Source organism: Staurois parvus, unplaced genomic scaffold (genome assembly GCF_062004578.1).
Source record: "Staurois parvus isolate SC_StPar_1 unplaced genomic scaffold, SC_StPar_1.0 ptg000312l, whole genome shotgun sequence".
Taxonomy (NCBI): Eukaryota; Metazoa; Chordata; class Amphibia; order Anura; family Ranidae; genus Staurois; species Staurois parvus.
Genome location: NW_028318108.1, coordinates 463689 through 483966, shown reverse-complemented (window position 1 = coordinate 483966; position 20278 = coordinate 463689). Strand labels below are relative to the sequence as shown.

The 20278-nt window shown below is 42.7% G+C and overlaps 1 protein-coding gene across 1 annotated transcript in view; it reads left to right on the top strand.

Moving 5' to 3' along the window:
* DNER (delta/notch like EGF repeat containing) overlaps positions 1 to 20278 on the top strand; it is a 258886-nt gene that overhangs the window by 165857 nt on the left and 72751 nt on the right. Inside the window, exons 3-5 of the mRNA XM_089683496.1 lie at positions 1132 to 1226; positions 5458 to 5624; positions 14173 to 14318. Coding sequence (XP_089539622.1) covers positions 1132 to 1226; positions 5458 to 5624; positions 14173 to 14318 — 408 coding nt within the window. The remainder of the gene's footprint in view (positions 1 to 1131; positions 1227 to 5457; positions 5625 to 14172; positions 14319 to 20278) is intronic.

The window sequence follows — 20278 nt, the reverse complement described above, 5'->3', positions numbered from 1 at the left end:
ATGGGTGTGGCGTTATACTTGTTTGATGAAATTTCTCTTGTGATTGGCAAGCAGTTCATCAAATTATAATTAGCAAGGAAGGTACATGTGGAAAAAGCAATACATCTGCAACTGAGACTTCTGTTTTATCATAATGCTAGAGAAGCTTTTTAATTAGGTCCCAAATGGGCTATCTGAGTTGAGTTCTAAAGAATGTCTTTGTACTAGTATATACGTATCTTCAAAGCTGTTAAAGATCTGTCAGCCCATGATTTGCCTTAAAGTGGACCTGACATCAGGTATATTTTATGTTAAGTGCAAGCATGCTAAATAGTGTGTCAAGTGTAACACTTCCAGGTATGTATTACCTCTCACAGTAATCACTCTAGTCCCCCCCCCCCCCCCCCCCCCGATAATTCTTTCATCTGATTTGTTTTCCAGGATTTTGTCACCTCTGTTCAGGCTTCATGCAGGGTCAGTATCAACTTCCTGGCATGAGATGTTGTCTCAGAGATGACACAGCCATGTACATTCTGATGCCTTCTTGGTTATGTTTACAAATGTTTGTCTGTAAATGGAAGAGAAAGGACTGAGGTGATGCTTTTTCCTGCCTGCAGCAGAGTAATGACATCACCTCAGCCTAGGCAAAGTCACTGAACTGGTGGTCAATACTGGTGTTTTAATGATAGAAGGTGGAGCTTTTTTGAAAAATGATACTGTTTACCTGGAATCTGTCAGGATGCTAGGTTGTACTTCCCTGCCTATTCCTCTATGGAAAGTGACAGCTGTCAGGTTCAGTTGTTTATTGTGATATGTCAAGAACTTATTCCTTCACAGAATTACTGAAAGGTCAGCTCAAAGTGGTCAGATTGTAAATGTGTCTGTTGTGCAAATTTCAGGATAAGGGTGAAGGATGATGGGCTGTTAACAATTCAGACACTTGCTTTTATTTTCTTACTTCCATCTTGAAATTTTAGTTGCAGTATGATTCATGCTGCAGACAAGAACTAAGGGTTTCCTTTTCTGCATTTCATCTTGAAATGATTTCTTGAGTTGCTATAGGCAGCTGTTATATTATATGACGTTTTGCTTGGGTGGGTGTAATGTCCATAAAAATAGCTTTATAATGGTTTTATTTTCTTGTCATTGCAGGTGATTGCAGACGTTGCATGTGGAAATGCCAGTTCTAATACCTCCTCAGGTGGGCGGCTGGTGACATTTGAAGTTCCAGAGAACACGTCAGTGAAGTAAGTTTTGATATACAACGTTCATGTGTTAAAGCTGAACTCCAGATAGATATAAAAGACACATGTAACACAGACCCCAGACTGGGCTGGCTGTTTGATCCCGGGTTCCATTCCCTGATAGGCACATGGCAACGAGGCACACCCAAGGTAAAAGTCACTCAAATCAGAAAACAGTCCTTGCATGTTTCTGCAGTTTATTTGCCAGTTCAACTTGGATGGGGTGATGGTAAGCCTCGGGGTGTTCCAAAAGAACAATTAGCAAAGATGAGGACACTAAAGCTGATCTGCTTCTTCAGGGTGTAACCACCCTCTTAAATATGAAGGTTAAATGAACGTTAATGCAAAGACTCCTCAACAGGAGTATAAGGGTCCATGCACACGGGGTGTTTTGATAATGCTGGTAATGTTAGCTGTGTAAAGAGTTTTTCAGCTTTTTTAGCGTTTTGCATTAGCTTTTAACTGCATTTTGCCGTGTTTAGCAGTGTTTTCCCGTGTTTTTACGCGTTTGAGGTTTTTAGCGTTTTTTTACCCCCCAGATATTTTTTTGTTAAAAAAAAGTCCAAAAACGCCTGGTTTGTGGCGTTTTACTGCATTTTTCAGCATTAGCTTTTTTACAGCTACAAATCTCCTCTAGAAACCCACTAGTCCTGGGTTTTTTTCCCCAGCCAAAAAACGTCCCTGCCAAAAAAACGTTTATTACAGTCTATGTGTGCATGGACCCATATGATAACATTCTGGGGGGTTTACTGGCTGTAGAAAAAAAAGTCAAAAGCCAAAAACAGCAGCTGTAAAAACATCCAGTGTGCATGAGGACTAATCCTGAATAAACTGTAATATGCTCTCCCAAAGGTGGCAAGAAAAGTCTCTGGGATCCTTTAGGCTATTACCCACTGTGCCCTGGGTACTGTAATGTCTCCTGTAGTACGAACCAGTCTCTGTACTTGGTGCTTGCAGCTTACATCCCTTTCTGGAGCTTTCTGCACTGCCTCAGGTTAATCTAGGCAGAGGTCCCTGAGGTCTAACTGGGGCTGGGACTTCAAAAGAAATTCTTCAGTGGTGTTGCTTGCAGCTCAGGGGTGCCACAGCCCTTAGGCTGGGTCTTACTTCCCCAGGAACAAGAGACTGCTGTTCTAGGCCCCAGACTATTTATACCCCACTTAGCCCCCTGCTAGGCACTCACTCTGTTGGCCAGGGATTCGCTGAGAGTGCATGAATATGTAGACCAGGGTCAGACTCTCCCACCCACTATATCCCATAAGGCATTGGGATGTAGGGGAAAGTAGTTGAGCATGTACCAGCAGAACCTAGAACAGACAAAAGCAAATGATCCCCCTGGCTAAAGGGAAGCCCAAACTAAATTTACTTATAACACTAGCAGCCTGACTATGAGGGTGCTACACACATTTTAAAGTGGTAGTAAACACATAAAGAAGAAAAAAATTGTACCAGCACAGGTAATGTCATAATGTGCGAGTATGCACCGCATGCTATGGACTAGTTTGAGCAACATGAGCAGTAGTGTTTGCCCAGCATGTTAGATATGAACTGCTGAAGCTGGACATAGCCTTTCAAATTGCCAGCAGTTGGTAAACTCACACAGATCATTAGGTAAAACTGTCCAAAAGGCAATGGTAACATGCAAAGGTCAGTAATACAAAACAATCAATCAGAAATCATCATCATCTTTCACTTTAGTAAACTGAAAGGATATATACTGTTGACTTGGAGACATGGTTCTTCCATGATTTGGATGTCATCTGCAGAGACATTCTTTACCTTTCTTATGGAGAAGAAGGAACGAAGCTTTCTTCATGCCTGCACTTGATCAGCATAATCAGCATGTTCTGGTGATCCAAGTGAGGCTAACAGATGTCTCATCTCCTGTTGTTTTCAACATCTGCCAGTCTCTAAACAGCTTTAGATTCGGGAGGTACTGGAACCTCACAGCACAGTAAGAGCAATGTGGAATAGACTCCCTCAAGGGCTGGTTCTGGCTAGCTCAGTAGATTGTTTTAAAAAAGGCCTGGATTCTTTCCTAAATGAATGTAATATAACTGGATACTAATATGTATAGGTAAAGATGGTCCAAGGAATATCTGGTTGCCTCTTGGGGGATCAGGAAGGTATTTTTGTCCCCCTGCTGGAGCAAATGGAATCATGTTTTATTGTTTTTTTTCCTTCCTCTGGATCACTGTGGGTACAGGATTGTGTATATAGAGGTTTTCTGTTTGTGTGTGCCTTTTTTTTTGCTTTCTCTGTTGGTTGAACCGGATGGACTTGTGTCTTTTTCAACCAGATTAACTATGTAACTATATATATGTAACCCATAATAAATGCTTAAGGGTCCCCGCTCAGGCTGTCAAGGTCCAGTGAATTGGATGCCACTGACCAGTGAGGGTGCAGGCTGAGAAAAGGTCCATCCAGACCCAAAGCAAGCTGCAAAAATAGAAAGAGGTTGCCCTGCCGCCACACACCTCACCCGGCCCGAGTGGTAAGCAGGTGAAAGCAGCCTCAGTTCGATTCATCCAAACCATGTCTCCAACATGTTATGCCCCACCCCCGAGCAGGGCCGTCTTTAATATTGATTGGACCCTAGGCAAACACAGGCACACACATACAATCAGAAACACACATACACACATGTAGAAATACACATACATACACACACAAACAGATACACACACACACACACTCAGACACACACAACTACAGAGGAATACTTACAGTGTGTCCATGCAGGCTGTCAGTGAGGAGGCGCTTCTGCCTGTGTGGAGTCCCCGCCCCCTCCCTCCTCTGCTTTCCTATGGAGATCGATGTGTAGAGCAGGGAGGTTTCTGAGCGGCCGCCGGGAGAGCTCCTTACAAGCTGTCACTTGTAAATACAGAAGAGAGCAGTTCCCAAGGTGGCAGAATTAGGCTGAAAAAAACCCTGGCAGGCAGCGTGGGCTCATGGGGCAGCTGCTTCGGGCCCCACAACAATGACTGGGCCCTGGGCATCTAACCCTTTTGTCCCACGTTAAAGACGGCCCTGCCCCTGGAGCGTAATCATGGACCTCCATGATTAAGCCCCAGGGGTGGGACAAAACAAAAAAATGTGTCACACTCAACCCAAATTAGTGTTGCAAGTGTTCAAAATATACAGATGTATACAGACATAAAACCATATGAAAAAGTACTAAGTAGGTGAAACAAGGTTCATATAAAAAGTCCCATCCAAGCGTTAGCAAGTGCTAATATACAGAAAGTTTGTTCCTTCCTAATAACATAAAGTACCGACACTCAAAACTGCCATCCAAAGTGATAAAGGGGTACACGCTTACCAGCTGCCAATGACCATCTTAAAAGAGTGGTCAAAAAGCACTTGTATGATATCTTCTGGTATCAAAGATATTCCCACAGCAGGCTCCATGGTAAAAAGGGAAAGGGCCAATATAAACAATCCTCAAATTTATGACTTCACGTTAGATACAAATGTCCAAAAATGTAGGTGGTAGCAAAGCAGCAGTGATCATTGAAACTCTGTATACTGCTTCATGGTCATCACATCGGGATGACTCACATAACGTTGCTGCTTTAATTTTTTTTTTTCACATCGTTTTCAGCAAGTATAAAAATTACCAGTTGATCTAGCCAGAAAATATAGTGTTCCTTCCAGTAAGCAGAACTTTTGGAATAAAAAAAAAAGTAATTTTCCTTCTATAAATGGGTAATCTCCCATGCCCCATTTCTTGTAGATGAAGAAAGGCAGACGTGTTTGAAGTGCAGTGTAGGTGGCAGTCACAACTCCCTATATAGATTTAGTTGAGGAGTTAACATAACCACCCATGGACAAGAAGTGTTTTATTTGCAAGATTATCAGGTGAAAAGTCCTGAAAAATGACAGCTAATGCAGCCACTTCATCTAGGGATTGGTAAACGTCATTATATTAAATACACTTTAACATAACTACTGCTTGCCCCTGCTGCTTCTGTGTTATCCTTTCTTGTGCAGAAGAACAGATCACCCCCTGAGAAGACTCTAGTACGATTTTTGTATTTTAATTGCATTTACATTTTTAACATATTAAAATAATAAGAAGCATAGGTGTATCGCCATTAAAATATGTCATTATCTTGTTTGTATGCTGTATGCCTGGAGTGAAATTCATCCAATTTGTCAGCATTCTTGCAAACTTTTTATCTGATGATTAGATGTGACAAGCTGATACCTTCTTGTATTCTTGGATCCCTAGAATCTCCCAGGATGCTACTGCTTTGCTTATTCTGCTATGGAAAGTGACAGCTGTAGGCTTCAGCCAGTGTTCACTTATAGACGGACGGAGTGTCACTCTACTGCAGGCTCCGGGAGGCCTTGTCTTTCCAGAAGAAATGCTGTCTCTTGGAAACAATCATTTCATTGGTATGTATGGCTACTGGCCATGTTTTTGCGTGTGCCATTATGTCTGTTTCTGCTTTTTATTCCTTCCTATTTTCTCACACACATATTATTACTATGGTAATATCAAAATACCATAGAAATCAGGTTCATACTTCACCACCTGTTCCCTGGATCCTGTCCCCTCACGACTGTTGCAGCCTCCTTCCTGCTCTATCCTAAACCCACATCTTCAACCTCTCACTCTCCATGGGGACCTTTCCCTCCCCACTCAAACATGCACTGGTTACCCTCATTCTCAAAAAACCCTAGCTGGACCCCACCTGTTTGAATAACTTAAGACCCATATCTCTGCTCCCCTTTGCCTCCAAGCTTCTCGAGCGCCTTGTTCACAACCATATGAACAGCTACCTCACCGACAACAACCTTTTTGATCCCCAACAGTCTGGCTTCCACCCACAACATTCCACAGAAACTGCCCTACTAAAACTCACTAATGACCTACTAACTGCTAAAACCAATTGAAATTACTCCATACTCATACTTCTTGATCTTCCCGCTGCCTTTGACACAGTCTACCACCCGCTCCTCCTCAGTAAACTCCACTCCATCAGCCTCCATGACTCTGCTCTCTCCTGGTTCTCCTCTTACCTTTCTCAGCGCAATTTCGGTGTCACATACAACTCCTCCTTCGCTCCTCTTCCTCTTTCTGTTCGGGTACCCCAAGGTTCTGTCCTTGGACCCCTCCTTTTCTTTCTCTATACCTCCTCCCTGGGCCAACTGATAACCTCCCATGGCTTCCAATACCACCTCTATGCTGATGACACCCAGATCTATCTCTCCGCTCCCCAGCTCACCCCCTCAATCTCCTCACATATCACAAATCTACTAAGCGACATATCAGCATGGATGTCACATCACTACCTTGAACTCAATCTTTCCAAAACCGAGCTTGTAATTTTTCCTCCTCCCTGATCCTCCACTCACGACTTTACCATTAAGATCAATAGCACAACCATTGGTCCTTCCCCTCATACCAGGGTGATAGGCGTAATCCTAGCCCGTAATCACTGGCTAAATCCTGCCGCCTCAACATTTCCAAAATCTGCCCCTTTCTGACCAATGACACCACAAAACAACTTATCCACGCCTTGGTTATATCCCGCCTTGATTACTGCAACTCCCTCCTCACTGGTCTACCATTACACAGGCTATCCCCCTTTCAGTCTATTATGAATGCTGCTGCTAGACTCATACACCTTACCAAACAATCAGCAACTGCTGCCCCTCTCTGCCAATCCCTTCACTGGCTTCTACTAACCCAACGTATAAAATTCAAAATACTAACAACAGCTTACAAAGCCATCCACAACACTGCCCCTAGCTACATCGCCAACCTCATGCGCAGATATCGTCCAAATCGGCCACTCCACTCCTCCCAAGATATCTTCCTCTCTAGCTCCCTCATCACCTCCTCCCACGCTCGCCTCCAGGACTTCTCCAGAGCCTCTCCCATCCTCTGGAACTTTCTTCCACAGCATGTCCAGTCAGCCCCCTCCCTGTCTGCCTTTAGGCGATCTTTGAAAACTCACTTCTTCAGGGAAGCCTACCCCACCTCTACCTAAGAACTATACTTGAATCACCTCCACCAGATCATCCTCCACAGCTATCACCTTTTGTACCACCTCCCCCTTCCTTTAGATTGTAAGCTCCACGAGCAGGGCCCTCATATTGCTTCTACACTGAAATGTATTGTAATTGTACTGTCTCGTTGGTATTGTAAAGCGCTGCGCAAACTGTTGGCGCTATATAAATCCTGTATAATAATAATATTAAATCCTGTATATAATAATAATAACAGTTGGAGGAATAGTGCCCCATCACTGGAATTGCTAGGAGGAATAGTGCCCCATCATTGGTATTAGTGGGAGGAATAGTGCCCCATCATTAGAATTAGTGGGAGGAATAGTGCCCCGTTAGTGGGTTGAATAGTGCCCCATAGAACTATAGGCAAAACTTTTTTTTTTTTTCATTTTGGATAGAGGAAGGGAGTTTTATAACCTCTGCCAGATTTTTTTCGCCATCTGTGTCCCATTGCAAAGATTTCCCTTTACTTCCTGTACCATAGCCAAACAGGAAGTGGGAGTAAATTCTTCGCTAATGAAGGGAATTCCTTAGAGGTCACCAGAATCAGTGTCCCCATTGGGAGATTTCCCCTTTATTACTTTTCTATGGATAACCCAAAATATGTGATTTTCTTTTACTTTCACTGTCAATGATAATGGTAAATAGGACAAGTAGAGAGAATGAATCTCCATAATGGGGACACAGACAGCAATAAAACCTGACAAGCATTCTAACCCCTCTCCACTCTATCCAAAACTGGAAAAAAATGTCCTTTACTTTAGTATTGTGACCATTCTTTGTGCATTGATAAATATCTGTCATCATGCAAGTGGAGCATGGCTCTGTGCTGAACTTTATCAAATACACATCTAAGCAGTATTGCTCACTAAAGCTTATATATGACAAGCGCTTTTGATTGTCTGATGATACCACGTACAGGATGTATATTGCCGCGAAAAAGTATTCATACCCCTTGAAATTTTCCACATTTTGTTATGTTACAACTAGAAACATAAATGTATTTTATTGGGATTTTATGTGATAGACCAGTGGTCGGCAAGCCGCGGCTCGCGAGCCACATGCGGCTCTTTACAAGCTTAAATGCGGCTCTTCTGTGTGCCGGGCGCCCGCTCCCCTCCCTCCTCTCCCTCCTCTCGGACGGGCGTGTGCAGGGCGGCCGCCCCCTCACCTCCCCTCCCCTCCCCTCCCCTCCCCTCCCTCCTCTCGGACGGCCGCCCGCTCCCCTCCCTCCTCTCGGGCGGCCGCCCCAAAAGTCAGGACTCTGCAGCTGTCAGGATGTAGGCGGGGCAGCCAGGATGTAGGCGGGGCAGCGTGACGAACTCCTCTCCTCTCACAGTCCGCCCTGAAGACCAGAACGGTGCGGGAAGCACGGCGAGAGGAACGCGCGGAGCAAAGGTAAGTGAATTGACACAGGGGGGACTTACTATATGGGGGATGAATTACTATATGGGGGACTTACTATATGGGGGGACTTACTATATGGGGGGGGACTTACTATATGGGGGATGAATTACTATATGGGGGACTTACTATATGGGGGGACTTACTATATGGGGGGGGACTTACTATATGGGGGATGAATTACTATATGGGGGACTTACTATATGGGGGGGGACTTACTATATGGGGGGGGACTTACTATATGGGGGACTTACTATATGGGGGATGAATTACTATATGGGGGATGAATTACTATATGGGAGATGAATTACTATGGGGGGGATGAATTACTATGGGGGATGAATTACTATATGGGGGATGAATTACTATGGGGGATGAATTACTATGGGGGATGAATTACTATATGGGGGATGAATTAATATGGGGGATGAATTACTATATGGGGGATGAATTACTATATGGGGGATGAATTACTATGGGGGATGAATTACTATGGGGGGATGAATTACTATGGGGGATGAATTACTATGGGGGGATGAATTACTATGGGGGATGAATTACTATATGGGGGATGAATTACTATGGGGGATGAATTAATATGGGGGATGAATTACTATATGGGGGATGAATTACTATATGGGGGATGAATTGCTATGGGGGATGAATTGCTATATGGGGGATGAATTACTATGGGGGATGAATTACTATATGGGGGATGAATTACTCTATGGGGGATGAATTACTCTATGGGGGATGAATTACTATGGGGGATGAATTACTATATGGGAGATGTATTTTCAGTTTTAAAAATGTGGCTCTCAAAATAAATTTCAATCGTGGTTTTGGCGAGATTTGGCTCAGTTGAAAAAAAAGGTTGCCCACCACTGTGATAGACCAACACAAAGTGGCACATAATTGTGAAGTAGAAGGAAAATGATAAATGGTTTTCAAACTTTTCAACAAATAAATATAATAGAAATGTTTTACAAATAAATATCTGAAAAGTGTGGCGTGCATTTGTATTCAGCCCCCCTGAGTCAATACTTTGCAGAACCACCTTTCGCTGCAATTACACCTGCAAGTCTTTTTGGGTATGTCTCTACCATCTTTGCACATCTAGAGAGTGATGTGTTTGCCCATTCTTCTTTGCAATATAGCGCAAGCTCTGTCAGATTGGATGGAGAGCATCTGAAAACAGCAATTTTCAACTCTTGCCACATATTCTCAATTGGATTTAGGTCTGGACTTTGACTGGGCCATTCTAACACATGAATATGCTTCGATCTAAACCATTCCATTGTAGCTCTGGCTGTATGTTTAGGGTCATTGTCCTGCTGGAAGGTGAACCTCCGCCCCAGTCTCAAGTCTTTTGCAGACTCTTAACAGGTTTTCTTCTAAGATTGCCCTGTATTTGGCTCCATCCATCTTCCCATCAACTCTGACCTGCTTCCCTGCCTCTACTGAAGAAAAGCATCCCCATAACATGATGCTGCCACCACGATGTTTCCTGATGGGCATGGTGTGTTCAGGGTGATGTGCAGTGTTAGTTTTCTGCCACACATGGAATTTTGCTTTTAGGCCAAAAAGTTCAATTTTGGTCTCATCTGACCAGAGCACCTTCTTCCACATGTTTGCTGTGTCCCCCACATGGCTTCTCACAAACTGCAAACGGGACTTCTTATGGCTTTCTTCTTGCCACTCTTCCATAAAGGCCAGATTTGTGGAGTGCATGACTAATAATTGTCTTGTGGACAGATTCTCCCACTTGAGCTGTGGATCTCTGCAGCTCCTCCAGAGTTACCATTGGCTTCTTGGCTGCTTCTCTGATTAATGCTCTCCTTGCCCAGCCTGTCAGTTTAGGTGGACGGCCATGTCTTGGTAGGTTTGCAGTTGTGCCATGCTCTTTCCATTTTTGGATGATGAATTGAACAGTGCTCTGTGAGATGTTCAAAGCTTGAGATATTTTTTATAACCTAACTCTGCTTTAAACCTCTCCAAAACTTTATCCCTGACCTGTCTGGTGTGTTCCTTGGCTTTCATGATGCTGTTTGTTCACTAATGTTCTCTAACAAACCTCTGGGGCCTTCACAGAACAGCTGTATTTATACTGAGATTAAATTACACACAGGTGGGCTCTATTAACTAATTAGGTGACTTCTCAAGGCAATTGGTTCCACTAGATTTTAGTTAGGAATATCAGAATAAAGAGGGCTGAATACAAATGCTCGCCACACTTTGCCGATATTTATTTTTAAAACATTTTGAAAACCATTTATCATTTTCCTTTCTCTTCACAGTTATCTGCCACTTTGTGTTGCGTTGGTCTATCACATAAAATCCTAATAAAATACGGTTTTGGTTGTAACTTGACAAAATGTGGAAAATTTCAAGCGGTATGAATACTTTTTCAAGGCACTTTATATCAATCAGAAGAGAATTCCTAAAACAACCTTCATGTGATAACCAGTGGAAAGTTCCAATGTAATTATTATCAGTGAACCTGCAGAAAATCCCAAACCTAGTAAATCTAGATACAAAAAGAAAGAGGGGGATACTACAATAAAATCTTTTATTTTAGATATACGTGTATTACATATTGAATGTACATCCACCTTCAAAATATCCCATGGTGTAATTAAAAGACAAATTTGTTTTTAAAATGCTGTTTTTGAAATAACTGAGAAGAGCAGTTCCATCCGGTCCTGAGGCTGTCCTAGTAGTATGTCCAATATAATAAAATGGGCATATAAATAAATATAAGTACTGATGATAGTCTCATATCAATGATGACTTAAAGTGTTACTAAACCCACAACAGTAAAATCAGTCTGTATATGCAGTAAAGCATGCTTGTTATACTCACTGTGGAACCTAAGGGGTTAATCCTCCGCATGGTATAAAAAAGATGTTTGATCCTGTCTTTTCTGATTCTTCCTTTTCTTCTGCTGCCCCCAATCAATCTGCTGATAGAACAGAGCCTTGGGAGTAAGATGCACATGCTCAGTTTGGTGTGTATTGCTAGAGCGTTTGTTTTTCTTGAGAGAGTGCATGTGATCAGCACAGGCAGTGCTGTCCAGACAGAGGGTCAGGGGCTGTGCAGTCTCATAGGACTGTCAGAGAAGAATAAAAACTCCTACTACAAGCTTTAAGCAGTGCTTAGCTGGACACTGATAGACGTTACAAGACTGCTATATAATGCTGATAAGTAAAGGAATTTAGCAGTTTATATTTACTAAAATAATTGCATTTCCATGTTCTGTGCACTGTGGGAGACCAGATATAGTGAATACAGGGTCCTGGGTTTAGTAACACTTTAACATGTATAAATTTGAACAGGCAGAGCTTCCAGAAAATCAATTATGTCAATGTTCAATGACAATGTTATGAGGGTAGTTTATTCAAGATACAAATTTGAACACTGCCTGGTTAGAGAAATGATGTTATCTGTAGACGCAAGATAAAACACAGTAGAGTGGATATTGCACATTCATTAAAAAACAACAAATGGCAAGTCACATAAAATCAGTAACAATATGTTTATCATTGATCATAGGTCCAGGTCTCAGCAAACGTAAGGCCTCATGGCATACACACAGGGTTAACAGATGCAGATGCCCCCTGGTGTTCTCAGCTGTTACAGGTTCCATATCTGTCAATCCTGTGTGTATACCCTGATGCCTTGCCTTTGCTGAGAGCTGGACCTATGATAGATGATAAGCATATTTTTTACTGATTTTATGTGAGTTGCCATTTGTAATTTTTTAATAAATGTACAACATCCACTGCACTCAGATTGCACACTCAGCTGTTATTTATCTACCATTATAGAGGTCTTTTTTAGTTTTGTGGAGGTGCTGCATAAAGGTGTTCTGAATTCAGCGAAAACTCATCCTCACAAGCTATAAGGATCTGTTTATGAACTATACACCACAGACTTCTCTAGGCATTTTTAGACTTTTATTTTCTGAATTCCCATATGCAGTTATGGTCTAAGAGCCCTAGTTATCCATTTGTGCCATATCACTCCCCATACCTGTAGATACCTGCAAGCTTACTGTGTATATTCTTATATTCAAATACAGGATGTCATTTTACTCTTTGTGCATGTTATGTCCTTTTTTGCTGTTGATTTATTATTTTATTTTGTGACATTATAATGTTTTCCAAGCCCTGACACAGTCCTTCGCTACTACACTATGTTTCCATTTACCAAGTTACACTTTGGCCTTCAAAACCTTGAAGCACAGTGGACCATCTAAAGGGCCTTCTGCAAACCTGAACAAGCAGCAAGGGTTTTTCATAGAAAGTAGTGTTGTCCTTCAATGAATAGCCTATGAACCCAATTTGGTTCCATATAATAGACTTATGTAGAAGAGTGTTATCAAATACAAGAGATGCCTCCACTGTCACCATCCTTGTTGTGATCTTTATAGTGTGTTCTCTATCTGGGAATGTAGACATACTGACTTTCATTTGTAAACTATCTGCTCAGTCACAGACTGCTGGAGTCTCAAGCTAGAAATTGTTTTGTAATCTTTTGACTGTGTCATACTGCTCTTTGTTAGTGACTCTCTTTTGCTTCCTAAACAAAGTAAAAAAAGTACTTTCCTGTAAAATGAGACTACTGATACTTAGCTATCTCTCCACCTGTGATTTGGATCTATGTTCTCTTGAAGACTTAAGCCGTATAAAGTATCTTCTGCGTCCGACACACTTCTGCCACTCTATGTCACTACAGGACACAGTAATGATGTAAAGGCCGATAGATAGAACCAAAGCACACGGTGGGGGACCAGAAATCTAATACACTTGTAAGTGTGTCAGATGCAAAATACTCAGACAGCATAGCTCTTCAAGAGAGTACAGATCCGATGCTCGGGGGGTAGGATAAGTAAGCATTAATATCCTCTTTTGCAGGGAGGTCTTTTTTTTTCATTTTTAATCAGCGGGGTTCAATTTGTTATTTCACGTAGCATGGTGAGTCAAGCCGGCACCTGAATTGAGTTGAACAACTGACATATAGTTTGGAATGCCTTGTTTCATTAACCCATTTATTTATACTTTTTCCATCGACCAATCAACATTGACCTGGATTTTTGTACATTTCATACACTGTACAAAAATTAAACTTTTCAATGCATACAGGGAGCATAACCTACCTTTACTGATCACTTTAAAGGAGTAGTATGGCCAAAGCTTTTTTGGCCGTACGTCTGCTATGGGTCACAGGAGTGCACATAGTTCTGCACTCGTGTGACCCAGATTCATCCGACAGCAGGCTAAAGTTTGCTATCAGCTGATGTCACTGAGCTGGTCCAGGCTCTGCAAAGATCCCGACAATAATGTCAGGATCCTCCCAGATGCCTAATTGGCAGCTGACTCTCAGCCCCTCAGCATGCTTCAAAATCCATTTGTACATAAACCTCAACATTCCTTTGCTCACCTTTGTATATATATATTTGTAAAAGTAATAGTCAAGAATCTTTTAGCCCAGATATTCCATAACAATCCTGTTTTCATTTTAGGTTTTGTAAACGATTCTGTGAGTAAGTGCATTGTGGCCTTACGTCTCGTTGTGGTAGTTAAAGTCACTGACTGTGCACCAGAAGGCAGCAGCCCAGAAGCTCCACAGTGCTATGGCAAGGGGGAATGTGTCACCAGGAAGACTGAGGTGAGTGGAACAATGAGAAATTAGTAACAGTTCATTTTTCAGCTGAAAAAAACCTATTGATTGTACGTTAGTAACTTTTATATGTAACGCAAATTTAACCACTTCCTTACCGAGCCAATTCTCACATTTCTCTCATATATGTAAAAATCTATTTTTTTTTGCTAGAAAATTACTTAGAACCCCCAAACATTCTATACTGTATATATTTTTTGCAGCAGAGGCTCTAGAGATTAAAATAGCGATTGCTGCAATTGTTTATGTCACACAGTATCTGCTCAGCTATTTTTCAAACACAATTTTTTTGGAAAAAATACACTTTAATGAATTAAAAAAATGTAAAAAATTTAAATATATTAAAACATTTTTTGTAAAATATGAAAGATGATGTTATGTCGAGTAAATAGATACCCAACATATCATGTTTTAAAATTGTGCACACTTGTGGAATGGCGCCAAACTACTGTAGCTAAAAATCTCTTTACAAATTTCTACAAGTTACCAGTGTAGAGTTACAGAGGAGATCTAGAGCTAGAAATATGGCTCTCACTCTGACGTTCACAGTGATACCTCAAGTGTGTAGTTTGAACACCGTTTACATATGTGGGCGTGACCTAGGTTAACCACTGCGCGCGAGCATGGGGGGACGGGGGTGCTTTAAATTTTATTTAGTTATTTATTTAATTTTCTTTTACACTGTCCTTTTTTGAAAATAAAAATGTATCACTTTTATTCCTATCACAAGGAATGTAAACATCCCTTGTGAATGAAATGACAGGTCGTCTATATGGAGAGATCTGGGGTCAATAAGACCCCAGATCTCTTCTCTACAATGTAAAGCATTAGATAAAAAAAGCATTGATCTAATACTTTTAAAAAATGGCCTTGTTTACATTAGGCCGGAAATTGTAAGTGACATAATAACATAGAGATGAGTGGAAGCCATCTTTCCTTCACTCATTTCTATGCCTAGCCGCCATGATCCTCAGATGGGTTCTCGGACTCACCGATCCTCCAGGTAAGCCCGAGAACCACCGGATCCATTATGCTCAATCTGCATATCCGATGCATCCTGCGGGGATCGTCGGCTTTCTTTACAACTTACCTTTTCTGGGAGCGGTTCCGGGTCGTCGGCATGCAACCTATACGGGGTGACACCGGACCCGCTCCAAGAAAAGGTAAGTTGTAAAGAAAGCCGACAATCCCCGCAGGATCCAATCCAAATTCTAAATTGCTGCATTTCTAAATTACAAAAGCAAATATACAGGAATAGTAGTGGTAAAAAAAGGTACTTGTGGGTTTAACCAATCATGTCTTTAAAAAAGTTCTCCTTCAAGGGGGCATGGCAAGAGGTGTATCCTATGCCTACATACTTTTACTTATAGGTGTCCCTCATTCCCATCTCAGAAAGTTGGGAGGTATGGAATATGGTCAGCCAAACAGCACCTGCATGCAGTCAGATGCAGGGGTATTCTATAAGCCATGACACCCTGGCAGACAGAACAACAACTTGGTGGCGTCACTTTTTCATAATGCCATTAGCAATACAGCCTGGTCACCTCTTTGCACTCAGATTGTTATTTATACAATAGGAGAGCAGCAGTAGACCGGTGAGGTCATCTTTCTTCATTTTCCTTTTGTTGGCACATTCCTTGTTAATGCATGTGTATGCGGAAGATCCTGATTAGCTAAGGGATCCCTTCCAATCTGAGTGATGAACCCATACCAAGAGGCTAATTAGCATTTATATTAGTAGCATTTATAAACACATGTAATGATTTTTTAATGAATTCATAATTAAAGTATATAGTTACTTTATATTTGCTTTTGGTTCTGCTTTAAACCTTCCATCCTCCATTGAATCTGGTGGACGTATTAGTCGATGCTGCATTTTAAAGGTGCAGGGGGCCCAAACCTAGGAAACATTCTTTGGGTTCAGCTTAGTATTCCCTGCCTGTTCCTTTAAATACTCAGTTAATTCATCTTTTATTGTTGTGATAAAAAAGCTACTTTAGGTTAATCTTCAAAGCTGTTTAGAAGAGAAACAGATTTAGTATGATAGTGATAGTAGGGATTAATCTTGGCGAGCCTGATGCCTAAATTTCACTATGCGCTATCAGTAATCTTGTTATTTCTGATGGTGTTTGCCAAGGCAGAATTATACCTTCTGCTGGAGCCTACATAAACATATCCCAAATAACATGGAAATGCAGCCAAGCTTCTCAGTGTTTCATTATGCTGTGGTAAAGAGACGTATTTCTAACAATACTCCTTCCTATCTGCCTGCCGTCATAAAAGAAGAAATATGTCTAAGAACTCTCCTCTCTATGGAAGCTGTAATAACATTTTGTTACAATATCTAAGAGGCTGCACGGCTAAAATATGTTAGTTCACTGTTGCACAACCCTTTGCTGAAATTCCACTGATTGCAATGTCAGCGAAACTGCATCCATTATGCTTTAAAGCTGGCCTCGAGAGAACCAACTCCTCACATTAAGAAAAGTAGAGAAAGCCATTTTGTGCAACTGAATCCGTATGTCTTTCTTAGTAATGTTAGGTGTCCCTAGTTTATTCATAATCTGCTTTCTCGTATATATATCTTAACTTCTGAAATGGTTATTTATAGAGTTTTCAGGCAATGAACACTCTTAAAGTAGATTTTCAACGCTGAGAGGCATTGTAGAATAAAAGCACAGGTCCTGATTACATTTTCTCGGAGCAAGCCACCCCTTCACCCCCCCCCCACTTCAACCTGCTTTTTCTATGGCTATTAGAATGACACCCTAGTCCAGTGATGGCGAACCTATGGCACGCAGAGCCATCTCAGTGGGCACGCCAGGAAGAAGAGGAAGATGAGCGCACACGGAACACACACACTGACCGGCCATCCAGATCTCGTCTACACTGGACCCCCATCAAACTACATCTCCCACATGTCTCTGGGGCCAGGGTGGGTGTGGACGAGAGGAAAAGGCTCCTATGCGGATCTGGCACCAGGGGTGATGTAGCCGGGGATGGGCGTGGAAGAGAGGAAGAGGCTCCCACACTGCTCCGGGGCCAGGGGCGATGTATTCAGCGTGGATGGGAATGAGCTGCTGGGTTGGAAGCCACACCGACACTGCCAGAGGTAAGATTAACTGCTTGCAGTGTCATCCATCAGTGCCCAGAAGTGTCACCCATCAGTGCCCAGCAGTGTCACCTGTCAGTGCTGCCCAGCAGTGCCACCTGTCAGTGCTGCCCAGCAGTGCCACCTGTCAGTGCCCAGCAGTGTCGCCCATCAGTGCTGCCCATCAGTGCTACCCATCAATGATGCCCAGCAGTGCCACCGATCAGTGCCGTCTGTCAGTGCCTCCAGTTGGTGCTATCAGTCAGTGCAGCTTATCAGTGCCCATCATTGCTGCATCTCAGTGCATCATCAGTGCCTCCTCATCAATGCCCACCAGTGCCACCTCATCAGTGCTACCTATCTGTGCCGCCTCATCAATGCCCATCAGTGCTGCCTATCAGTGCAGCCTCACCAACGCACATCAAAGAAGAAATATTACCTGTTTGCAAAATTTTATAATAGAAGCAAAGAAAACCTTTTATGTTTTTAATTTTTTGCTCTTTTTTCATTTATAGTGCAAAAAATAAAACACCCAGTGGTGATTAAATACCACCAAAAAAAGCTCTATTTGTGTGAAAAAATGAGTGTTGCATGACCGCACAATTGTCATTGTCAAGTGCAACAGCACTGAAAGCTAAAAATTGGTCTGGGCAGGAAGGGGGTAGAAGTGCCCAGTAGGCAAGTGGTTAATTGCAGTGTTGGCACTTTGAAATAAAAAAGTTGGTTTTGTGTTGCAGTTTTGGGCACTTGGGCTCAAAAAGGTTCGCCATCACTGCCCTAGTCCATCTCCTGACTTTTGTGTTAGGAATAAAGATTCAGGATTGGGTTATCTGGAGGATAGGATGAGGGGGGAGGAGATGATGCAAAGCTTGAGGAATGTCTGAGGTAAGTAGACTAAATAGCTAAGTATATGGACACCTCTACAAATTATTGAGTTCAGGTGTTTTCAGTGCTCTTCCAACTTTGTGGCAACACTTTGGGAAAGTCCCTTCCTGTTCTAGTATGACTGTGGCCCTCTGCATAAAGCCAGCTTCATCATGACAAGGTTTAATGAGTGATTAATGATGTGGAGGAACTGGAGTGCCCTGCACCAGGTCCTGACCTCAATCTATTTGAATATCTTTGGGTTGGATCAAAATGTTGATTGCAGGCCAAGTCTACTTGCCCAGTATTAAAACCTGACCTCACAAATGCACTGTTTGGCTGAATGCGCAAAAATTCCAACAGGCACACTCCAAAATCTTATAAAAAACCTACGGAAAGTCCACAAATACTTCACTCCAGCAAAGAGATATCCATCTTGCCAGCATGGACATCTTCTCCCCAGTTACTTTCAGGTGTGGGGTGTAGTTGATTAATTCAAGCAGAAATGTAGATTTAACCACTTGATTTTACGATCAGGCCATTTTTTGCAGTTTGGCACTGAACTACTTTAACTGGCGATTGCACAGTCATGCAATGCTATATGCAAACAGGATCATTTTGTCACACAAATAGAGCTTTCTTTTGGTGGTATTTGATCACCACTGGGTTTTTTATTTTTTGCAAGATTTATTCTTTGGTAAAAAATAAATCCCAGTAAGTGTATATTGATTGGTTTGCGTAAAAGTTATAGCGTGTCACGTACCTGGTTGGGGAGCCTGATGTGGAGAGAAGGCGTCCTCTTACGACTCCCGCTCGGAGCCCGATATTGGGAACAGAGGGCGCAGAACCAGGAGTGGCACGAGTGCCGGGTAGATCTGGAGTTGACGGCAGGTAGCTGAAGACCCAGGAGATCCGGATGCAGACCAGATGCAGGAACGTAGGTGCAGCAGCAGGCAGATATGGCGGCAATCAGGATGCAGGCTGGGTGCAGGACTGTGGGTGCAGCGACAGGTAAGTATGGCTGTGACCAGGATGCAGACCGGGTGCAGGACCGTGGGTGCAGCGGCAGGGAAGTATGGCTGTGACCAGGATGCAGGCCGGTTGCAGGACCGTGGGTGCAGCGATAGGTAAGTATGGCTGGCGTCAGGATGCAAGCCAGGTGCAGGTGCAGGTAAGTAGATGTAGCAGAGTCAGACAAGCCGGGTCAGTATTAGGTGAGCAGATCAAGTACAAGGGAGCAGGCAAGCGGATGGTCAGGGATAGCCGTGGTCGGTGCAGGTGAAGTTCTTTCTTAGTCAGGTCAGATCAGAATACAGATAACAGAATCAGGTAATATGTGCAGGGACGTTGTAGATCAGAAGGCAATGATTTTACTATTCTGCAGGTTTAAATAGCCCGCCTAGCGGTGACGTGTATGCTACTGCGCATGCGCGAGTTTCTGCGCTTCTGCTCCTGCGCACTCGCACCGCCACGGCCCCAGGGGATCCGTCGCACGGCTGCACGGCCACAGGATCCCTGACATATCGTCTACAAACTATGGTATAGATAATTACATTTTTATTTCTTTTTTTTATACTAGTAAAGGCATGCAATCAGCAACTTATAGTAGGGACATTAACATAGCCCCCAAGATGGAGGACTGGAGGGTTTGGAAAGCACACATCCATAAAGGTTTAGTGAATGTAGCATTGGCTAAAGCAGGGTACAAAGTATACACTAGACACAGGGGTGAACTGACAACCCTTGGGGACCCCGGGCGGTGAGAGATCATGGGGCCCTGTTTCCCCACCCACACTCAAGCCACACCCACACAAAGCCCCACTGACATGACGCAGCTCAGCTGCATAGAGAGGGCATGTAAATATCTACTGCAGTGTAGAAACTGCTGGGTACTTCTAGGTTTAAAGATGGTTGTCATGCAGCAGCCATCTTTTTGATGCAAACAGGGGCATTTATGAAAACAGTAGACCTGTGTGCAAGATCATAATTTGGC